Source organism: Lissotriton vulgaris, chromosome 5 (genome assembly GCF_964263255.1).
Source record: "Lissotriton vulgaris chromosome 5, aLisVul1.2, whole genome shotgun sequence".
Lineage (NCBI taxonomy): Eukaryota > Metazoa > Chordata > Amphibia > Caudata > Salamandridae > Lissotriton > Lissotriton vulgaris.
In genome coordinates this window covers 498,590,222-498,615,286 of record NC_141693.1, presented here as the reverse complement: position 1 = coordinate 498,615,286, position 25,065 = coordinate 498,590,222, and the positions used below count along the sequence as shown (strand labels likewise).

At 40.6% G+C, this 25,065-nt stretch overlaps 1 protein-coding gene across 1 annotated transcript in view; it reads right to left on the bottom strand.

Annotated features, from left to right (window-relative positions):
- Window positions 1-25,065, bottom strand: part of PCDH15 (protocadherin related 15) — a 2,701,201-nt gene that overhangs the window by 449,340 nt on the left and 2,226,796 nt on the right. Inside the window, exon 24 of the mRNA XM_086921939.1 lies at window positions 24,305-24,414. Within this exon, the coding sequence (XP_086778065.1) occupies window positions 24,305-24,414 (110 nt within the window). The remainder of the gene's footprint in view (window positions 1-24,304; window positions 24,415-25,065) is intronic.

Genomic DNA, 25,065 nt, shown 5'->3' with positions numbered 1-25,065 from the left:
GCATTAACTTTTGGCGCAAAACCTTGTCTACAAATCTTTGAAAATATGGTTTTGCATCAAAAGACATGGGTGGTTGCATGGGAATGCCCATGTTCCACCCATGTAACGCCGTCTCGGCGCTCAGTAACGCAAAGCAGTGCTTCACTCTGCTTTGCGCTACTTTGAGGGTGCTTTCCAGTGCAAAATATGTACATTTTGCACAAAAAAGTAAATAGCAAAGAAAAAAAAACATTTTATGCTGGTTAGCGTCACTTTAGTGACGCTAACCCAGTGCAAAATGTTTGTAAATCTCCCCCTTCATGTGTGAAAAGCATAGTGTAAATTGCTAAAGATATTGGAGATTTATTTTCTCTTCTTCAAACAAATGTGTTCACTTTACACAAGGCACCATTCTGTACAGCTATGAAGAAATGCATTTGCAAATTAGGCAGTTAAGCAATATGTTTTGCAAAAGGCGCCATATTACAGTAAAATGGACAATTGGGGAAAAAAACAAAAGGAGGGCTTTCTAAAGATGAGTTTGCTGCAAGAGCTGCTCGCTAAAAATGACAGTAAATTATGCAAACTGTTTATTCTTCTGTTTTGGGATGACTTAAATGTTAAGTCCACATTTCTCCAATTGAAATGCAATTCTGATTTACTAGTTTGCCCTTCCATACTTGGCAAGAAGCGGTGAATGGTGATATCCTAAGCTTTATGTCTCTGTAATTACTTGTTGACAATCGTCCAATTATTCTGTGAAACAACTCGTTACATCCGACGTAGTAATTGTCAGAATAATTTTTTGATGATTCAAACATTTCTCAAGGGACTGAACTGAGATGTGGGTCTCAAGTCCCATATTGAATAATATCTCGGCAAGCAATTGTTGATCTAAAGCAATCAAGATGCCTACATGTCGAAAAAGGTCGGCTTCATTTGTGATCCAACAACTTATACTTGTATGTTTTTTTGTTTTATCGTGGGAGATCTTCTACTAGCAATTGCTATCAACTCTGATGTATTTGTGTAGTTATTAAGAGGTGAATGTTAAAAAATTATAGGTTTGTGAGAAAGGTCTAAATCTACATAGCAGGCAACAAACCGCGATCACTTCAAGGGATAACTGCAAATGAACACTAGAAAAAAATATAGTTTGTATGACACTGAATAGAAAGTGAAGAGAGGTCACTCCTATCAAACTAATCTGCACAAGCTGTCTCTAATAAATATTTATTTTAAAGCGATTGAGTTGAGAAAATGTTTCAGAGCAGGAATAGTTTGAGACTGGTAATTGCAAAAACGTGTTCATAGGATAGAATGCACTAGTGGCATATTTCTAAAAGGCTCCTGATTTCATCTGTGTGAGGAAAGTAAAATCAAAATATGCATTTGATGTCACATTCTTGAATGATTCATTTAGGATTGGTGGACTTTCACCCATTCAAATTGTCTTTGTAAATAGGTGATTTCTGGCAGAGTTGTGAAATTCCCACATTTGCACATTCAAGCTGAATAGAGGAATTGTTGCTGCAGGTAACAGCTGCGAAAAATCACCATCCAGATATCACAATGTTATGGACGCTGAGCAACACTTTCCAGGTGATTTATGCATCCTTATATATTTCTCTAAAAACATAAGTAAATTTACGGACCGGAAAGGGGGAGCAGGCACTCCTAGAATTAATTGAGGTTCAGAAGAAAGTATTCCTGGACTCAAAATAAAAAAATAGAGTAAAAATTCCAAATGCAGAATACTCTTGTTTTAAAAATGCAGAACTGCATGCCTTTTACAATTGTATTTGAGTACCTAAAAAAACCTAGAAATGTCTTACATTTCTTTGGATAATTGTTAGAAATGGCGGTCTGTAGTTAGGAGAAGTAGGTACCTTTGTCCAAATAGAGACCCTTTCCTCTGGTCCGGGTAAGGGAGATACACATTCTAGAAAACCCATACTCACTCTTTGGGTAGCTTGGCACGAGCAGACAGACTTATCCCAAAGGCAATGTGTAAAGTATTTGTACTCAGAACACACAGTAACACAGTGATAACACCACAAATTGACACCACACCAATTTTAGAAAAATAAAGTATCTTTATCTTAACTCAACAAGACCAAAACAACAAAAATCCAACATACAAGTCATAAGAATACACCTTTTCAATGGTTTGTCACAACTGGGTCCATGGAAAACTATGTATGCGTGATTTCTCACAAAGTACCTGTAGATGCGTCAAAATTCACAAGGCCAGCTGCAGAGATGGCAAGCGACGGGAAACAAAGAGATCCATCAGTTTCTGAGACCATGGTGAGGAGATGCAACAGTTTTGCTGCACGCAGGACAAGTGATACATGTAATCCAGTCTGTAGGAGGAAGTGATGCGTTGACTCCAAGACGATTCTGGTCCGCGGATGATGCGTCGGGAAAACTTGCTGCACAGTAGGATGCGTGGAAATCCGGGCTGCGGCGGCGATTAATGCGACGGCGTCGAGTGGTGCTGCATCAGTTCCTTCAGAAGGATCCCTCAATGCATCGATTTTTACAGCGGCGACAGGCACTGCGTCGGTTCGGCAGCAGCGTGGCAATGCTTGGAGATTCTTCTTGCACAGCGGTGCTGCATTAGAAAAAAAGCCACAAGAAGAGCCATACATTGATTTCTTCAGGTCTTTAGATTTCTTTCAGCTCCCCACAGCAGAAACAAACTCCAGAGTCCCAGAACAGGAGCAGGCACCTCCTAGCAGGGCAGAACTCTCAGCAGCAGAGTTCATGGGAGCTGGGGGTGAAGTCTTTGTGCCCATGAAACTTCAGAACATGAGGCCAGCAGACACAGGCCCTTGGAGATCTTCTTCAAGTAGTTTCAAAGCAAAATTCCAGTCTTTGTCCTCTCCTTGGCAGAAACAGCAACTGCAGGGTAACCGTAAACAGCACACAGCAAAGGGGCAGTACTCCTCCTCACAGCTCTTCACATCTTCTCCTGGCAAAGGTTTCCCTTGAGTGCAGAAGTGATCTTAAGATCTGGGGTTTAAGTTCTACTACTTATACCCCATTTTGTCTTTGTTCTCTTTATGTAAGGGTCCCTGAGCCCAGTCCAAACCAGTTCTGTCCTCACTGGTGCAGTATGACCACAGGGGCTGGAGACAGCATTGTGCAAGGGAGACAGGCCCTATTCATGTGCAAGGAAATCTCCTCCCACTACTCTAAATGCAGCCAAGCCCCATTCAGCTCAGCTCCAAGTCATCCAGGAAGGGGCAGGCACACCTCAACCCCTCCAGAGGCCGTCTACAGTCAATGCACATCCCCAGTCCCTGTCACTCAAAAACCAGACAGTCAATCCACAAACAGGCACAGGCACACAGAATCGTGCCTCTGCTTAACAATATTAAACAGGAAAATGCCTACTTTCTAAAAGTGGCATTTTCAAACATACAATTCAAAAACCATCTTTACTAAAAGATTTCTTATTAAATTCTGAGTTCAGAGACCTAAACTTTATTCCTCCATATTGTCCCAATGGGAAGTTATACTTGTAAGATGTTACAAAGTATGTCTCATTCTATCCTATGGGGTGTATAGCCTTTCAATAGTGAAAAACCATATTGGCAGTATTTCACTTGATGACATGTCACACACACCAGTATATGTCCTACCTTTCACATACACTGCATATACTGCACCCTGTCCCGGGGGTGCCTTGGGCCTACCATCGGGGTGTCTTACATGTAAGAGAAGGTTGACATGGCAGTTTGAAACTACGTATGATTAGGTATCAAGGACCCCCTGAAGGAATGAATGAAACCAGTCCTAGGTCAGGGAAAAAAATGAATGAAATAAAACAACCTAGGAACTAAGGTGTTGCAGCTTGTCAAACCTAAAAACTAATAGAGAGGTTGGACTACACAGGAATCAGTTTCTGACATTTATTAATCTTCGCATTAAAAACAAACAAGACATTATAGTTACCTAGACTAAAACTTCAAAAAAATGCATAACGGTACACACGTTTTCAAACAAATGAAAACTAAATAAATTAACAATACATACAATATCAACAATGCAAAAATAAAATACAAATTTAAAAAGTGGCACCAAATTGCTTCTCGACGCGCGTTTCGGCTACCAGCGCCTTCTTCTGGAGTAGCCACAGTTAATTTGAACAATCACTCGGATCAATGCCTTCAATTGATCAAAAATAAAATGGTTTTAGTGCAGAACTTTGTATTATAAAAGTTATATTTGCCTGGTATAGTCACTGATGATTCCGTTAAACATGTGAGCCTCAGGCTCATAGGCGGAATGATAAATTCTTTGTGCCGTAAAGTTCCCAAATCCGGCAGCAATGACAGGGGCGTTTCATTTAAATTCGATATAAATCTGATTAGCTGTTAAATTGCAACCTCACTCGCATCTTGGAACGCTGGTGTGTTTAGGCCTTATATATTAATCATTGATACTTTAAATTTCGGGAAAAAAAACTTCTGATGTGGGGAATTTCCTGTTTATCAGGATAAAAAAAAAATATATAGGCTTCTCTAAGCGTCCGAGTGTGAGGAGTGGAGTTCTGGTAGCTTAGTGGGAGGCGATATCTACGCACATACACTGCAGTGGCAGGTCTGAGATACCTTTTCAGGGCTACGTAGGTGGGTGGCACAATCAGAGCTGCAGGCCCACTAGTAGCATTTGATTTACAGGCCCTGGTACACTTCAGTGCACTTTACTATGGACTTACCAGTAAATCAAATATGCCTATCAGGAAGAATCAAGTGTGATAACAATTTACACAGGGAGCACTTGCACGTTGACACTGATCAGCAGTGGCAAAGTGTCCAAAGCATCTAAGCCAGAAAAAACAAAATCCAGCACAGCATGTAAAACACAGGAAGAAGAGGCAAAAAGTCAGGGAAAACCTTGCAAAAGATGCCAACTCTAACAATAATTCTAAAATTATGTGAGATTTTCAAATCAGTTAGAAATTTTCTTTAAAGCCACACATGTAAGTTTGTGAATGATTTATTTTGTAACTGGGGTCTCTCTCAACTAATAGAAATAATTTGAAGAAGTCATGCATGTTTCTGAAAACACTTCTCTCAATCTTTACTTGGGGAGATGTGTGGAAAGAGAATTTGCACAAGCACAAATTAACATGCATTTTTCCAAATTAGATTTGAATGCATGGAGTGTTAAGTGGTGTGGTGGCCACACATTCAGGTGCCTTCCTCAGTCACAAAGCTATGAAGTGTAATCTCCAGCTGGTGCACTTCCCATTCTATTGTAACATTACTAACCTAATGCAGGACAGCCACAGGGGACAACAAAAAATAAATAGAAAACAGAAAAGCCTCGCTTGTATGATTAGTGGAGTACCTCTTGTAAGAAATTGGTTTACTGGTTGATGGTGGTGAGCCCTCACTCAAGCAGAAGCCATAATCCCAAATCAGCCTGTGTTTAATCCTCTGGTAGCTTGGCATAGAAACAGTCCGGCTTATTTTAGAGGTAATGTGTAAATTATTTATGCAGCATGTCAAACTGTAAAGTAGTGAAAACAGCACAAGAAAAATCCCAAACCAATGTAGAAAAACAGAGTAAAATGTAATAAATAATGTAAAACCAAAACCACAAAAATCCAACTGGATTAAAAATATTACCAAAAATCACAAAGCACAAGTTGTGGTTCACAGGTTCAGGCCGACCCCGTTGGAGAATGGGCCAGCTACTGGGACCCAGCTAGGGCACCTGAACAAAAGTACCTTAAATTCTGGTTGCAGAAAGATGCAGAGTTCCATGTCGAGGATGAATCATGCAGCTGCGATTCTTAGAAACTGCGCAGCTGTGATGTGACGTCCTACCTCGTCGTCCAGGAATCTGTGAGGAAGGGCCTGCAATGCCAAGTCCTACATCAAGATGTGTTGCACACTGGCTAGTGCAAATAAGCTTAGGCTTGCGATGCAGAGTCCTGCATCGACATCAAGGATGGTGTCGATGAGGGCTTATGATGCGAAGGACTTCGCTGAAGCTAGGTCACGTAGAGGTCCTGAGGCGGAATTTGGAGAGGTGATGTGTTGTGCAGTGGCTCCAATGCAGAGTTTTGGTGAGGTAATGTGTCGCGCAGTAGCTCCAATACGTCTGTTCTGCTGGTACCACAGATGGGCAGGCAGAGCACTTTGAGGCCCACTTCCAAGGATCCAGTACTGAGGAGGCACCACTTGGGAAAGTACGTCTCACAGCTGGCAGAGTCCAGGTGCTGGGTTGATGATGGAGGAAGCTTGTTCTGTCCCTGAGGCTTCTAATGAGGAGACCAGCCAAATAGCCCTTGGAGTCACTCTGGTGGTCATGTAATCAAGATACAAGACCAGTCCTTATCACTTAAGCAAGAGGGTGACAGGGCAGCACAGCAAGGCAGAAGAGTGGAAGTCCTTCTTGCAGTAGAGCAGCAGTGCAGCCCTTATTCTGAGTCTTCCGCAGGTCCAAACATATACTAAAGAGTTGGGGGCTGTGGTCCAATATTTATACCTATTGCCCACTTTGAAGCAGGTGAACCTTCTAGAGGATCACATCCCCTCCTAGAGGTGCTTGAATTTACTGCCTCTCTGCCCTGGTACCAGAGTGTCTGCCTTTGCAATAGAACAATGTCAAACCCCTTTGCGACACTGCTGAGGCAGGGCCTTTGTGATGTGCAAGTGTGGTAGGTGACATCTTCTCCCCCTCTTTAACTCAGAATAGTCCATCCTGCCAACACATAGCTTCTTTTTGCCTCACTGTCTGGGAGCAAAACACAAAGATCAACTGCCAACTATTTCCAGTCATGTGACTCAGGATGCAGAAAGCACACACCAAATGGTTTCGAACAAGAAAATACCAACTATCTAAAAGTGTCATTTCCAGAATTGTGACTAAAATACTGACTTTACCATTCAAAAAAGGCTTTTAATTACAAATCTGTATACACCAAACTTGCTCTGTCAACCTACTGCCAATTGAAAGTTATCACGTATTAAATGTATTAAGGTAAGCCTATGTTATCCTATGGATTAGGTAGGCCTTGTAGTAGTAAAAAACTGATTTAGGAGTTTTTTACTACCAGGACATGTAAAACTTTAAAGTACATGTCTGACGTTTTAAATACAATGTACCCTGCTCTTTGGAATACTCAGGGCCTAGCCTAGGGGTGACATATGTATAAAATGGGAAAGTGTGGGCCTGGCAAAGATTTTTTTTGCCAGGTCAAAGTGGCAGTTTAAAACTGCACACACAAGCTGCAACGGCAGGTCTGAGTCATGTTTGCGGGGCTACTTATGTGGGTGGCACAATAAGTACTACAAGCCCACTATTAGCATTTAATTTACAGGCCCTGGGTACATGTAGTACCACTTCACTAGGGACTTACAAGTAAATTAAATATACCACTTGGGTGGAAGCTAATTCTATCATGGTTAGAGGTGATGGTTTTGTAATGATTAGCAATGGCAATGTGCAGAGTCCTGAGGGCATCAAATATGAGATTAGCTATAATAGGAGAGGTTATGGCAAAAAATTTGGGGGAAGACTACTCTAGGGCCCAACAAACCTTTACATTTCTTTATTCATTACATTAATTCAATAACATAGGGATAAAAAATCTAAGTGCTAACATGCAGGGGACCTCTATGGCCTGTACACGCCGATGTCTCTCTCGTGACGCACTTGGGTAGGAACTTGAGGGCCTACAATTATCAGCATGCACAGTTCACAAAACCGACTTGACTTTATTATGCAAAGCAGGATGTTCTGAAAATCTGATAACAACATATGCACTCCCTGCCTGACCCTACAAGGGATTGAAGGTCCCAACTTCGGAAAAAAAGCAGCTGTGGTATTGCAAAATGTTTAAATGTGAACAAGGGAGCCTGCATGGTAGGAAGGACCTTGGGTATCAATTAGTTATAAAAAATAATTGGTCCTTCAAACATTCAATTTCAAGTGACGATAAATATAGACCGGAATCAGTGCTATATTGTATTGCTATATTGTATTGAAAATGTCTAGCCGGTAGCGTAGATCGATCGCAGGCAAAGTCTCAGGGGTCCCGGCGACTCTGCCGGCTTGAAGTGTGATTGGCACATAGCCAGCGTTTCTATCAAATTGGATGCCTACCGACCATCAGTGCATGGCGGTGCCCAGTCCGACGATTAGTTCACGTACCCAGTCATCTTGTTATTTTCACCTTGATCGATCATAACAAAGTTACTCTCGATATCTGGAAACCACTCGTCTATGCTTATGCCGCCTATCCAGGCAGCTCACTACCTCAGGCTTCCAATCCCCTTGTCCTGATGATGGTCCAAGTATCTAGGATGGATCGAAACACCGTTGACTCCCTTATCAGCTTTCACGTTAAACTGCTTTGTAAAAACTAGTGCAAGGCTGTTGTCCAAAAAGCTCACCTTGACTATTTGCATTGGCTCAAAGCTTTTTCCTGTTTTGTCTGAAAATTGTATGTTTATTTGTAAATGTCTATTGTTTTTTCTTGAAGGATACAGGAATGTGTCCCACTCGATCCCTTGGGGTTTGATTAGTACTTAATAACTTGATTCATTAAATTAAATGTCAGGCTGGACATTTTCAATACAATGTAGCACTGATTCCGGTCTATATTTATTGTCACTTGAAATTGAATGTTTGGTGGTATTGCAAAAGGCAGTTTTCTGATCACCAATATGGAGCCTCATTTTTTTTTTATTAAGGCTAGATGTTTTAGTCTAGGTATTGAATAATTCTACAAATCAATAGAGCGAAAATTTTCACTGCAATTAAATAGCATTTATTTTCTTAAGGTACAGAAAGATACTACATTTGCATGTGAATTAAAGTGAGAACAGCAATGCAAATTGTGTAGACTGCAGGTACATAGGGCAAGCACAAGATTGCATTCTTTTTACAGCTTAGTGAAAAGTAGGACAAATGGGCATAGTCTACTCATTTATTCCATTGACGTTTGCTTGTCAATGTACCACATAATTCTATTTGAAAAAGGGGCCCATTAAAACATATGACTTGCGTGATGTGTAGACAGAGTACTGTTCTATTATGTTGATGTCATGACATGGAAGCTGATTCCTATCAGATTCCATGTTTTCATTTGAAGTGAACATTCTCAGGTCAGTCAGTTTCCTCCTGACAACCCAGGGGTCCGTGTTTGCGTTCTGTTCCATCAGCAATAAAGCACATTACTTCTTACCTGGTTGGATTTGTCTTCGTTCCTTTATAACAAGTACCATTGAAGTCACTTCTGAATTCTTTATTTTACACATCTGAGAATCTTTTGCTCAAATACTTTGGGAATTGAGTGCAATTGCTTGGTGCTATAAACCTGAAACCAAAAATATGATAACATATGCCTTAAGAGTGTAACTAAGCCCAATTTGCGTTTATTCATTTCTTGATTTTAGAAAGATGGGAGAGCAGCTAAATCTAAGTATTGAAGACCTGCAAGTGGAGCAAACGTCTGGTCTTTCTTATCAAATCTTGCAATAGAATAGGTATGATGGAACATCTGCATACCTGTTAGACCAGTCAGCATTTTGTGGTTTCCCTAATCCTTTTGCCTTTACCCTCCTCTCTTTCATAAAATGAATGTTGTTAGCTTTAGGACTTTGTGCACTTTACCATTGCTAACCAGTGGTTGTTCTTAATCCTTGAAACAAGGTCAAATTGGCTTATATCTGATTGGCAAATACTTTATACTTATAAATTCCTAGTAAAGTGGTATATCATATACCCAGGGCCATAGTTCCCTCTAAGCTCTGTGCATAAGCGGGTGTACACAGTGAGTTTTCCCTCCGCACACTGTGCCCGAAGCAGCACGCATGTCCTCTGATTCTCTGGCTGCAATAAAATACTCTTTGAAAGCTGTGAAGTGACTCTCCCTTCTGTCAGCTTAAAAGTGAGTTAGGCATGCATAGTCAATTTGGCGTAAAACTTTTACTAATAGGCTAGGTGTCAGTTTGTTTATTGTTTTATATAGCAAAAATTCCATCCAGAGGTATTGGAGTTTTTTACATTCAATTCAGTTATAAGCAGAATTAGTGAATTTGCTGAGAATCACAGGATGTTGAGCCTATGCAGAGACTGGACCATGGTTCAGCTTTTACCACCACATTCTTTCTCCTGCTGGGGGACTGGGCTCATCTTTATCTGTAGCACTCACCCGTCAGTAATTTCTGTGTGTGTTTGTGTGTGTGTGAGTATGTGCGTGTGCATGTGTGTGCGCAGAAATTGGGCCAGGTGCTGCCAGGTGACTGTGTATAAAAAAATTGTCCGAGCGTAGCCTCTGTTTGTGCCAGAATGACAAGCTGCAACACAAAAATGTGCTGTTAAACACAGCTTTAGGGATTTTTATTTTATTGTGAGAGACCTTAATGTCAGGAGGCAGATTTGGTATTCATTCTGTTCATTCCTTGATGTGTCTGTCTCTCCTCCTCCACCCCTCACCTCGTCTCTGGGTTCATTTTGTTTTGGTTTGTCCTGAATATCAGAGGTAGGAAACTGCAAGGACCTGCTTTTCCCACATCAAGATAGGGAACAATTATGAACTTTTCCATGCCCTTGCATAAAGTAGCTTTCTTCCGCCATTTAGTGCATGTTTTCTCTCTCTCATTTAAATTGTTTATTGTAAGCTGCAATACAATAGGCCCAATAAGCAACAGTGTCAATGTGTCAAGTCAGTAAGTGAGAGTAAAAGACAGAACTGAAAAAACTATTATGGAGTGTGTAAGAAATAGATAGCAAGAGCATGAGAAAACAAGAGAATATGAGTGTAACAAGGAGGGACAGTATATGAAAAGAGTGAGCATTAAGGAGAGCAAAGAAGAGAGTTACAGTGAGAGGGAGTGACCATGGATGTGTTTGTGTGAAAGAGAGTGATAATGTAGTGTAAGTAAGAGTTTGAGGAGGAAGGCAGAGCGGGTTGAAACAGAGACAGCGGGAAGACAGACTTAGGCAGAGAGGAAGAAGACATTACTATAGTGTCATAGCAATGTTTGCCCAATCATCCAGTGTTCCATAAACATTGGGCAGGAATCCTGTGAACCACTCGTATATGGCAGACATTACTTAGCCATGTAAGTGATTGAAAGCAATCCTGTGACCCAGCAACCAATGAAAGCCAGAATATGACCCACTAATTTGCAGACACCCAGTGGCATAATGACTAATAAACACCTATTATATGCCGTAGCAAAATACAGACAGGTAGGATAATCCCTAGTTTCAACTTGGGACACACCATGTGGCCCATTAGGGGAAAGGCAAGAAATAAATGAATCAGTACTTGATGCATGGCCAAGTAACAGGCATCATCTGGCCTAATATCTGAGAGTAAGCATGATGTGGCCTAGTACCTCTTGTTCAGGCATTTTACATCCCAGTAACTTGCAGACCTTTATGGCTCTTATTATATGACGTAATAACAGATGAACAATGTGTTCTGTTCAGAGGGACCTATGATCAGGTATTCTGTGATACAGTGACTACCAGACAAGCAAAGACAGTATAGTGCTTGCTCTCGATATGAAGTGAAATTCCAAAACATCTTTAAATATTATTGCATTCATATTTAACTTTTTGGCATATGGTAAATGCTAACAAATAGTATGACTTCACAGTTCTTTTATGTTCTTTTGATTGCATTGTTCTGTGTCACAGGTATTTCAGGGACATATATAGTAATTGCTGATCCTGTGATCGAAAAAAAGATGCTTAATATTTTAGCTTGCATATAAGTTGTGATGGTAAATATTTTGGCTGTGGCACATTTTCACGTGGCCATACCAGCTCTTGTTGCCTATATATTTTTGTGTCTAGAAGTGATGTGAAGTTTTCTACATAAACAAAATGAAGAATGCTATGTACAGTGGCCATGACTGAAGTACTGGACACATTTGTGAGTTATCAATTTCAACGTGGCTGCAAATGGAAAACCTTGATGATTTAAGAAAAAAAGATATTGCATCTACCAGAAAGATTCTTGAATATTAATGCTCCACTTCTATTTTTGAATTAAATATCAATTATACAATATGCACAACATATTTTCAACTACTTTCCACACGGTGGACGTTAAGAGATAAACCACCAAATAGGTTGGCCCCAATGGAGCACATAAAATGTTGATGTAAACCCTGGAATCACACCTCTAGTTCTTTAATGATATTATCAATTTCAACAGTATCTAAACCTAGCATGTTTTAGTCAGTTTCATTAAAAATAGGTGCTTTAAAATGCTCACTTTAGAAAACGTGAGGTTCCTTACTTATATGTCTAGCGCCTTGACACCTTCGTGTATAGAGAGCTTTATTTATTTATGTTATTTATTAAGCGCCTGGCTACCCGGAGGCTTCCAAGTGCTGACAATAAGAACTGATTCTTTTTAAAAAAAAAAAAATTTTGACAATAAGAACTGAAGTGAGAGAATGATCCATTAGTGGCTAGATGGGAATAGCCAGGTCTTCAGCTTTTTCCCTAATATTAGTTCATGTTTTTGCCCTCTGAGGACCAGCGGAAGAGCTTCCCACAGTTTTGGAACCAGGAGGGATAAAGAGCTACCTCCCCATCTGGATTTTTTATTCTGGTGGTGGTGAGGAGGTGAGCGTGGGAGGAGTTTAAAGATCTCAAGGGGGTGTAGCATGAGATCAATTATCTGAGTTTCGGTGGGCCTTTGTTGTTTAAAGCTCTGTGGGCAATACAGAGGACTTCAAATTTTATTCTTGATGATAAAGGAAGCCAATGAAGTAGGTTCAAGGATTCTCTAACCGGAGCTTGTCTATGGAGTTTGAGCAGGAGCCTGTCTGCCGCATTTTGCACCGTCTGGAGCCTCTTGATCACATACTTGGGAGGGATCACTGAAATAATATCGAGGGACAAAATATCGACTTGCCAAAATATCGTGGACAAAATATCGACAGTCAAAATATCGAGTTTGTATCTACAAACAGGTAAGTACAAAAATATTGAGTACAAAATATCGTTAACAATAATATAGATGTAAAAAATATCGACTTTATTAAAAACAGTGTTAAATTAAATTAATATTAAATTTTAATTACTAAAATATACTTAAAAATACTTAAATTAAATTATAATAATTAAATAATAAATGAAAATAATAAAAATAATTTTTTACAATCTTATTTGTTGACCCTGAACCCTAAAAATACCCCTTTACCCAAAAACCCAAAACTGACCCTGAACCCTAAAAACACCCCTTTACCCAAAAACTGAAAACTGACCGTGAACCCTAAAAATGCCCCTTTACCCAAAAACTGAAAACTGACCCTGAACCCTAAAAATACCCCTTTACCCAAGAACTGAAAACTGAACCTGAACCCATAAAATAGCCCTTTACCCATGAACTGAAAACTGACCCTGAACCCTAAAAATACCCCTTTACCCATGAACTGAAAACTGACCCTGAACCCTAAAAATACCCCTTTACCCTAAAACTGAAAACTGACCCTGAACCCTAAAAATGCCCCTTTACCCAAAAACTGAAAACTGACCCTGAACCCCAAAAATACCCCTTTACCCTAAAACTGAAAACTGACCCTGAACCCTAAAAATGCTCCTTTACCCAAAATTTATCAATATTATTTAATTACCAATTAATTATTAATTAACAATAACAACAATGTAAATATATTAGCACATTAGCTGTAATTATTTTAATAATTAATATTATTTTTTCCAAATTAATTACTTAAAAATAACACAAAATTATAAAAATAAAAAATGTACTCTAATTAATGTAATTAACTAATTACAGTTAATTAATTACCAATTAATTGCTAATACAAAATATGTTCAAAATTATATTAATTAATTAACTAATTAATATTAATTAATTATCATTTATTTATTAATTAAAAATATTAACAAACATATATTAATCAATTAATTATTATTAAATTACTTCCCACCCTATTCCCCTATAAACCCACAACCCGCTACAGAATTACATTACGCAAATATTATAAAAACAAAATTCATTTAATAAAATATTTTATAACATTAAGACACACTTTTCACACATATTATTACATAAAAATACACTATAAAATATTATATATTATTAAAAATTCGATATTTTCGCTATCTATATTTTATACAGTCGATATTACTTCACTTACCTGAAAAACGATATTTTTGTAGTCGATATTATGTCCAGTCGATATTTTGTCCAGTCTATATTTAAAACTCGATATTATGTCCAGTCGATATTTTGGAGTCGATATTTTGTCTGTACACCACTTGGGAGAGCCCAGATATAGGGAGTTCCCATAGTCCAGACAGGAGACTATCAAGGACTGTACAACAGTTTCCTGAGTGTCTCCAGAACATCTTTCTGAGCGTCTTCAGGATTCCAAAGCAGATGCCCAACAATTTGCCTGTTCGCACATTGAGAGTGAGCTGTTGAGCCACATACCTAGATTTTTTACTACCAGTTTGGGAACTGGAGGCTCACCCACAGAAGGAGGCCAATTGTTTAGGGGTCTTGGAATGGCCCTGTTGCCTGGATCATACATTCGGTCTTATCACTGTTCAATAATAAAAAGATATCTAGCATCCAGTTGGCCAGTTTTTCAAGGCAGGGGCACAATAAAGAGTCTCCCTGATGGTCTTCCTGGGGCAGCGCGACATCCAACTGGGAGTTGTCTGCATGCGAAATGCAGAGGATGTCAAATTCCTGCATTATGTTGGCAAGCTGCCTGACATAAATATTAAATAGAGTAGGGCTTAAGGAAGAGCCCTGTGGCACTTCAGACTTATGGGGCAGGCTGTCAGAGAGGCAGTCCTGAACCATGAATTGGATCGACCGGTCATCTAGAAAAGAACATAGCCACTCCCAAGCTTTGCCCTGGATGCCAGTTTCCCTCAGTCTGTTTTTTAGCAAGGTGTGGTTGACGGCATCAAACGCCGCCCTAAGGTCAAATAGTATAATAGCAACCTGCTGTCAAGTAAGAATTTAAGTTTCTTTGTGACAGCCAGAAGTGCTGCGTCGGTACTATGGAGGGCATGGAAGCTCATCTGCGTGGGATGGAGAAGTTCGTTCTCTTCCAGAAATTTGACAAAAGATTGATTGACATATTTTTCCACCTGTTTATCCAGGAGAGGGAGAAGAGAGATGGGACACAGATTGCTCAAAGTGTCAGGGTCCAGACAAGTTTTGTTTTTTAGGATGGGTTTGATTATAGCGTGCATCCAGGCCTGAGGAACCAGCCCAGCTTGAAGTGATTTATTGAGGATAATCATTAGGGAGGGGAGGACCACCTCGGTCACCTTAAGAATAGCATGTGGGGGTGCAGAATCCAGCAGAGAGCCTGATTTGGTGGATTTGAGCAGCTTGAGACTGGCTTCCTAATCGAGGCCAGGAAAGTGTGTAAGACTTGGGGAGGAGGCTGGGGCACCAACCCTGTGGTACTCCACTAGAGCCGGTTGAGGAGTACTTTGAAAGAGATCATAGATATCTGCCGCTTTTTTTCTGAAAGAAAGAGGCTATTTGATTGCCCCTTGATATCGAGGCGTTTGGGGGGGCGTTGGTTTCTTGCGGAAAGGTCCGGTATTTTACCACTCTAAAAAGTTATTTGGGAGAGTTAAAGGCCTGGCAGATTTTTTCTTTATAAAATTTGGCTAGAGCCAGTTTTAGTTCTTTATGGTAATGTCTAATTGAAGCTGGACATTAAACGGTGGCAGGTTTTCAATGAGCTCCGATAACTCCCAGCGAAGAGGGGCTTCGCGAGTAAACCGGAGAGTAAACCAGTCCATAAACGAAGAGAGCGTTTACCTCAGCGCGAGTCAGGAGCGGTGTTCACCAATATCCGCAAAGAACAAACGACCTGCAAGAGAGCGTCCCGTGTGACTCCACAAGACCACCTCCCCTTACGGTCAAAATCAGAAAGACGCAATTTCAGCGCCGGAAACAAAATTCTACGATGCCTCCTCACTGTGCAGTCTCGCACATCCAGGACGCCAGAATCGGGAATCCAAACCTCCAGAACAGAGGCATATCAGAATTACGCGTGTGGGAGGATCGCGCATGCTGGGAGATAAAACACGACACCCCGCCCCTTCCTCCGGGCAGGCCTTCTGGGAGATGTAGTTCTTAGTTCTCCCTTGTCGGTAGGCGCCTGGATTCAGCATCTGACAATGTTTTCCTTATTACACTGGTGAATAGCACAATAAGTGCTGCAGTACACATGTGACATTTACTTGTTCATGCCCTGATTGTAGTTTCTGAACCATGTACTATGGCCTTTTGGCCAAATAAGGGCCATATGTACAGCACAGGTTTTTGAAGAAGAAGCGCAGGCACTTACTACTATATAGCAGTTGTAAAGTGCTCAGAAGTAGAAAGCCAGCAGTCCAGTAACAGAAAAATGAGAGCACCATGACAAAGAAATTGGGTCTTTTCTCACAATCATGTTGCCTAAAAGGTAGTTTAAGAACATTTCACAGAAATCATTCCATCTGATAACCTTTCTATGGCAATGAGATGGTCACAGGACAAATCATGGCAAATTATCTTCACAATTAGTATGATTTCGAACAAAACAAGAGACAGATTCAAGACAGTTATCTTGCATGATGACTACAGCCCCTTGATTGTTGTTACCTACTTCCAGAGTAGGAAAGAAAAACACACACCTCATCTGCTCTTCACACATTTATTTATGTATCTAAAAAGTTTTCTAAAGTACTGAAACATTTGCAGTCACTTTGGAGGGCCCAGGGGCAAATGTAGGCGCAGGCTTTTTTCATTTCTAGAACTGCATCAGACTATGATGGTTCGTGCAGTTTTCTTGGAAGAATAATAATAATAAAAATATAACATTGAGAGTTCCTAATCAATAGATTGCGACTTTCTTACAGTTTTACAAGATCAAAAACAGGCAGAAAACGTCAAGGCAGTTGGGATTAATTACCCGATTTAATCCAGAATTACAGGAGAATTTTCAATTTTACAAGTCAATACAGGCTTGATTATGATCTAAACTGGCCAGTATTTGTTCCAGTTTAGTAGAATATTTTACAGCATGTGTAGACATAAAACAATTCTCAAGGGGAAGCAGCCACATTCAACCTATCCAGGTGGTGGAAAACAACTGTCCCCTGTCCATTAAGAAACTAGGGGGCATATTACCAAGCAATAGCGATAATTATCGCTATTGCTTGGTTAGAGACAATAAATTACCGCTGAGCTGCGGCGATTTTTATCGCAGATAAACCTTGGTATTACCAAGGTTTATCACAAATGCGATAAAAATCGGCCGCAATGCATGAATATCGCTGAAAAGTCAGAGATATTCATGCATTACCGAGCTAATGCTCTTAGCCATGTTATCCACCTCCCATTGGATAACATGGCTAAGAACTGCTCAGGGCAGGTGTTAGCTTTTGGAGATTTTCGCGCTTAGCGCGAATATCTCCATAAGTTGGTAATAGGAGATAGCGATGTTAGCGACTGTTTTCAGTCGCTAACATCTTGGCACGCCCACTTTGCATGTCATTAGTGATAAATATCACTGACATGCAAAGTGGGGCCCAAGATGGTCGCTATCTCCTACTAGCTGTCGCTAACTGGTGTTAGCGACAGCTAGGTAATAGGGAGATAATTTTATCTCCGCTTTCTTGGCTTTTAAAGCCAAAAAAGCGGAGATAAACCCCCTTGATAATATGCCCCCTAGGAGTGGGTAGAATGTTTCATTCTGCCAGTGGACCCGGCAGAATTTGGTGACTCTGTGCTCCTATCTAATTCCACCAATTGCCACTTGCCCAAGTGGAAGATTTTTTCGTCCCAAGGCCCTAGAAATACAATCTTGGTCAAGATTTGGCATCCATTGGTGTAATTTTCTAACACAGGTGGCCGAGCACTGCTTCTCGAGTAGATTTGCTGCAGCTCGAGTCGATTTTCAACTCGAGTGGCAGCCAAATAAACCAAATGGCAGCTCACTATCGGCTTGGTGAAGTTCTTGCTGATTTTTCTGCTCATGCTACTGGTGCTACATTGCAGTGCAAGCAGCATGACATACATATTTTGCCTGTTGTTGCAACTCTTTGTCAACTTTCGAGTTTTTCTGTAACTCAGAGGAATTCGGTGGAAAGAAACTCCACGGGCCTTATTTATGAAGGCCTTTCGTCAGTTTTGCGCCGCCGGTGCGTCACTTTTTGTGACGCACCGGCGGTGTAAAAAATGCGCCCTGTTGCGCCATATTTAAAAAGTGACGCATCTAGGTAGATGCGTCACTTTTTAAACCCCTGCGCCACATTATACCTGCGTCAGGTATAATGCATGCAGAGGGGGCGTTCCCCCGCAAAAAGCCTTATGAGATTTCACTGCGTCACTTTTAGGACGCTGTTGCGTCAAAATCTTGCTCCTGCCTCACAGCAGGCATAAGACTGATGCAAGCCCTTTCACATGGGGCTTTTGTCCCATGTTAAAGGACGCATTGCTGGAGTTGCGTCACTTTTGTGACACACTCCAGCAATGCGTCACTTTTGCGCTTACAGATGCATCAGAAATACTGACGTATCTGTAACTCCTTGCGTCATACATTAAATATGACGCATCAGGAATGTCACAAGGAGTGCGCAGTGAAAAGTGACGCATCGCTGTTTTCACGCAGCGATGCGTCACTTTTCATAAATGAGGCCCCACGAGTTTTGCCCACCTCTTTAAGCAACACCATATTGGTGCGACTCAAGGCACGACCAAGCCCAAACAGCAACCACATTTTCAACCAGCACAGGATAATACCGAAAAACCCAGATGTTTGTGTCAGGAATCCAGTTTGGGAAAAAAGAACAATAAAACTAACCTTTCTAACACATTCTAACACAGTCGTTTTAACAAGCAAGATACTCCGACTGAACATGCAAATTACTTTTAATCAGTCAGTAAAGTACTAACTCAGCATCAAGCATTCCATTGACCATCCATGACCGAAATATGGAAAAGTACTGTGCTATCCTAACAGAGACAGAGATTATAATGTTCATTACAGCAGTGATGAGAACAACAATTTCTGCAGAAAAAGTAGTAGCTAATGTCAACTCAAGAGGCCCAAGAGAGCAACAGTTTGCATTGCATTTATCGTGAGTATATTGCTTAATCGCTTAGGTATCCAAGTTATGTCATGCTAGTTGCAACTTATGTGTTCTTGCATGAAGATTATATCAAAAATTGTTACTCCATTACTCTTGCGAAAAAAACAACTTTCTGAGGTTTTTTATTTTGCAAATGTTTAACCGTTGCCAACCGTTACCGTTGAATGACTTTTGCCATTAAAACTATTTAGTTTTCTTTTCCCATCGGTTTGTACATGATAATTTGAAGCAACCTGTTTTCATGGTCTGATGTGGGATGTGCCTTTTAATTTGTTATTGGGAGGCGTATTAACATAGATTTGTTTTTGTATTGAATAATGACTTCATTTTACAACATGATCATTGACTCAACTTTGAAACAGTGTAGTTTGCGATACTATTGACCATTTTAGTCCATCAACAGTTTGGCTCAAGCATGCTTCTTTCAGCAAATCTACATTATAGTGCTGATAAATGTATCTTCCTTCAGACATGCCCACCTCAAGTTTGCTGTTTCCCTTGTGTCTTTCCAGATCCCCCACAGAAAACACCCACAGTTTTAGCAATTCTCAAAGCATAGTATTCTATAGTGGTTAAATGTGCAAGTCAAATATCTACATATTGGACAATGTGCCCTGGGTGGCTGTTCAACACTTAAACTCAAACCCCACTCAAAATAAATTCATCATCTGCAATTTTTAAATATATCTCTGCTCTTCAATAGCGGCATTTATTACTGACAAATGAAAGATGAAAGGTAAATATATTCTGGGAGATTCACTTTTGTTCATATTGCACACAACCTCTAAATAGGCATATGTATTCTCAATCGAATCACACCAAAAAACATCAATTTCTCCCACAATGGAAAGCAAATCATTTCTTCCCACGGGACTCATTCACCTTTGTCAAGCAAACTGTTTTATTTTTCATTTTAGACTCTTAGGGGAAGATTTATGATGCCCTTGCGCCGCATTCGCGTCACTTTATTTGACGCAACGGCGGTGCAAACAATGCGCCCTATTTACAACGTGACGCATCTAAGAGATGCGGCACGTTGTAAAGCCCTGCGCCATAAGGAGGCGTTCCTGCGCAGGGGGGGGCGTTCCTGCGCAGGAACGCCTCCTGAAAGTGGCTGAGTGAAATCTATGAGATTTCACTCAGTTACTTTCAGGCCAATGCTGCGTCAAAACCCTGCGCCTGCTTGAAGCAGGCGTAGGTCTTGATGCAGCATTGTGTAGATGGGGCACCCCCGAGCCTTGCTGGAGCTGCGTCGCGCTTGCGACGCAACTCCAGCAATGCGCCACATTTCCGGCACAGATGCGTCACGCATCTTTGCCGTTTTTGCACCATGGTGCGCCGCATTATAAATGCGGCGCACCATGGGAGGCGGAGCTGTGGCGCACTGTAGCTCACGTTAACTGGCGCATCCCTGGGGATGCTCCAGTTAACATAAATCTGCCCCCTAGTACCTCTATATCAGAGCTGAAACATTGAATTACACCAGGAAATCCTCACACATCTAACCCATTGAGGGATGACTCCAAAATCCTGTGTTATGTTAAATTCTGAATACTCAAACATCTGTTTACTCAGACATGAGTGAGCTTAGCTTTTTTTTTACATTTTGCATTTTTCATAACTGATACATCATATAAATAATTCATAAAATGCATCATTAAAATCACAGCCAATAGGTATTCCAAAATGTTGTGTTGTTTAATGACGTCTTCTAAGGTTTGGAGAGCTATTGGGGGAGCATTCCCTGGATGACTGTTTTATTTTATTTTATTAACTTTAGGTTTTTGGTCAAGAAAAATGGAAGCAAAAAAAATTATAAAGCAGAAAAACAAAATGGGGTCTCACATTGTATACAACATAGCATACTGCCTAAACTGCTGGAACAGACTGAGGTTAGAGATACTGAAACCCTTTTTTCCGGTCCAAGATAGACCTGGGTTGGCAGTTCAGGCTGGACTGTTCCCGTGAGGAGTCGGGTAAAGACTGATTTACATATGGCTGGGTCCAAACTGTGGTAGCAATGTGAGCAAAGGAACAATGGATTCAACCCTGATCACTGGACTGGGGGTGAGTGGTTGAAAAGTTTCTGCAGTCCTTCCATCATCTTGTTGTGTTTGCTTTGCTCACCCTGAGTGGCCAAGGGTATGCCCAGACATGGGTTCCTAGCTCGCTGTGCCACTAGATTGAAGCTAGCCTGGCTGATGAGGGGTGATACCCCAGAAACCGGTACCAGGATGGTTTTTTCTGGTCCATGGAGGACGTGGCCTGGCAGTGCGGGCTGGACTGTTCCCATAAGGAGTAGGATCAAGCCTGATTTGAATATGGCTAGGTCCAAACTTGGGCGGCATAGCGAGCAAAAGAACAATGGATTCAACCCAGATCTCACTCCATCCATCATCTTGATGTATTTGTTACATCTCCTATAGATCCCAGGGCAACAACTAGGGGTGTAGGATGAAGCGCGAGGGCACCCATGAGGGAGATATCCCTGAAAACCCCCAAACAATACTTTGCTACAGGAGGATACAACCAGGCAAAGTGAAAGTGGCACAGCATCGCCAGCAGGTGTCATCATCCCTCAATTCTCTCTCTGCCATACCCTAGGCGTGTGGTAGACCTGATGTACGAAATCATAATTTAGCAAACTTATTCTGCCACTTTGGGTAAAGAAAAAGGCCCACTTGCCATCTGCAACGTCTTTCCTAGGGTCCCTGCGAGGTTATCCTGTAGCCCTTGCTCAAGAACTGAACCATAAAGTTGGGAAATCAGTCACCTAGTTTCTGCAGTGTGAAGCAACATTGATAGTGCTTGGAAGTGCTCCAGTTGTGAGGAAGCTGTTGGGAATTTTGCAATACAGGTTGACCTCAACTGATAATACAGAAAAAGATCCAGAGGAGTACAGGAAGTTCCATTGGCAAGTGACTGCCATGAGATGAACTAGCCATTTGGGAAAAAAGTTCATAACATAATGACACCTATCTTCTTTAATTGGGATATGACATTGTATTCCATTGTTGGTGAAAGCTGTGGGTTTCCTAACAGTGGCAGGGCTGGGGAGTACAGCCTATTTTTCCTGTGTTTTTTACACAGTCTGATGCAGGCCCATCTTGTACAGGCAGCTGTATACTGGCAACTGGCCTAACTTCCATCAAGGATGTCTGGGTGCCTGGGGCGTCATTGTCTAAAGCAACAATTAGGTGGGTGTTGATGGGTGGGGCTCACAACCAGAAATCTGCAAATTGTACCCAGGCACAGAAATAAAAATGTTCATAGTCAGATGCTGAGAGTTCACCCTACTCACAGTGTGATGTGAGGGCAGTTTACCCAGTTCTGGGCTGCTTACTTGCCCATACCAGATTGACCATGAGTGACCTCAGCTTAAAATAAACAGCTTAGCTAGCCTGAACAAAAAGTTCATAAATATGTATAACATTTTAGGGAGGATGACTAATTTTATCAGTGCAATATGGCCAACCATAGACAAGGGAAGTCAAACCTATTGATTAACCGGTTTCACTATTTCAGCATATGTTACCCCATAGTTATCCATGAAGACAGAGCAAATGTGACAGCTAATCTGAATCCCTCTGTACTACTGGCTTCTCCCTACATTCAAGTGGGAAGTTAAGGGGGAACCTTTGGTGCCCGGGAGTCAATTGGAATATGACTGATTTGCCCCAGATTATTGCAATTCTTAAGAGATCACCAAATCGGATACATTTGATATTATGGGACTCGATGGGTGCTTTAAACTTAGGTGTAAAGGGATTAGTGAGAGTAACTGTATTTACACTTCTTTTGAAAAGAAAACAATGGATTTTCCTAAGAACTGCAGATGCCCTGTAGGGGTGCTGCCAAGATGGAAAAGGGTGCAAGCTGGACGTCCAAGTGCCACATATTGCCACAAGCAGCAGCACTAGGAAGAAGATCTTCTATCTCGTAGCTTTCTTTCCAGTTTTGCTAATACACACATTTTGTGATATAAAAAAGAATACTAATAGAACTCATGGAGGGGCGAGCAATGCTTGTAAATAAGGTGATTGCTCATTCAAACGGACATTGATAGTGGTGCTAATTACATACTAACTTCATGTCTCTATGCGTAATGTTACGGCATGTTTAAGCTGCTGCCTCAATGTCCCCTTTCCATAAAAAGTCTTGGGGAACTACTAGTATTAGGGGCCACTACTAAGGATGGTTCCATAGTGTAATGGAGATTTCTAAATTTAAGAACTGTAGGACACTTTTGAGGCCCTATCACTGAACAGAAAACATTTTGGCAATCTTAGGACTGTCATCAATCGAAGAGGCCGGAGTCTCCCAACTGACTTAATTGCATATGAATCAGACCTTTAGGTACCCTGGGCAAATTCAGCATACTTCAAGGAAATTTTAGATTATGACCATCATATCTTAGGTTTCAGAAGTTAGATGAACACATAGGTTTTGTCTACTTTGCGAAAACGTTTTTTGTCCAACTAAATTATGATTACAGTGTAATTCAGTTTCAAGAACAAAATAAATGGTCTGGTTATGAGCGATATTTGAATACTGAGACAGTTACACTTACAGTGAAATCACTTTCATTTTATATGCATTATTCAGTCATTTTGTGAAGACTAAAAAGAACATTTTTGATGGGTTGGGTCAGAGGGATAAAGCCATATTCCCAAAAAAGTTTCAAACCACTTTTTCAGTACTAGATATTTGTAACATTATTTCAAATTACGAGCTAGCACCCACATGTATGGTATTATATGTTCTGCAAGGACAACACATGATATTGACTCGCCCTTTTTACGTTCAGGCCAGAAAGAGATGGATTAAACCAATATGCCTACTGCTAGGCCTGAGGTCATGCTCACAGGCTCTGAGAATCCTAACTACAAATTCATCGCAACAGATAACATTCAGTGTCAATAGATTTTTACTTTCAATTTCCTATCAAAGAAAAAAATGGGGCATCAATTGTAACTGAACTGATTCGCTTGGAATTAAGGTGATGGTCCATCCTATGTTTTATGAATGTATTGTTTCCGCCCCAATTATCTTCCAACATGAATTGTACTCTTTTAATTAATGTTTTTATATGTAGTGAAATGTTTTTATTCAATGAATTGCAATGTAATGTATGCACTGTTCTTTTATGGCATTTAAGCCGAAATAAAGAATTTGAACTGAACTGACTCACCTTCTTCATTACCAGAAACTATTGTATATACAATAGTTTGATTCAAGGCGGCTGCAAGAACAACAGCTACTTCTGTACCTAGGGCTGCATCTTCGGACACTGGGGCTGGTCTGTGGAATTCAAACATATTTTGTAACCATTAAAATTCTGTATGCTTCTTAACAACTATAAATAAACAATATATAATGTATTAAATAAGAAATACAAAACTCTAAATCAGATGTCAATACAGTTCAATGGAAATACGCAAAATGTGTTATGGTTACTAAAACTGCAAATTGACAGATCTCTGAATTGTTTGCACCATTTCTAGCACATTCTGGACACTGCATTCGGCTTTGCAGATGCATTCCATACAGTTTTGAGGGAGTGTAATAGAGCTTATACATGCAGTAGAATTGAAACATATATATTTATTGCACTTACAATTAATTGAGTGGGCCAGATGCATCAAAGCGTTTTGCCCATTCTGTGTCTATGGCAAAATGTGTTGATGCATATGGCCCTAGTATGTTGGCTTTCAGCAACTTCATAACATTGACATGGATTTGACCGCCCATTTGCCAAATATGCTGTATGCCCTCACCAATGAAAGGACTCACTTGCACAAGGTTTTATAAAACTGGGATTTTTTACTGGTTCAGGAATAAAAAAAATCTGTTCTCAATTGCACACCGGCAGGGTTTATATCTCCACCGTATTAATGTAGTATTTAAGTTGGTAAAAGCAGGATCAAAATGATTGTGCAGTATGCACCCCAA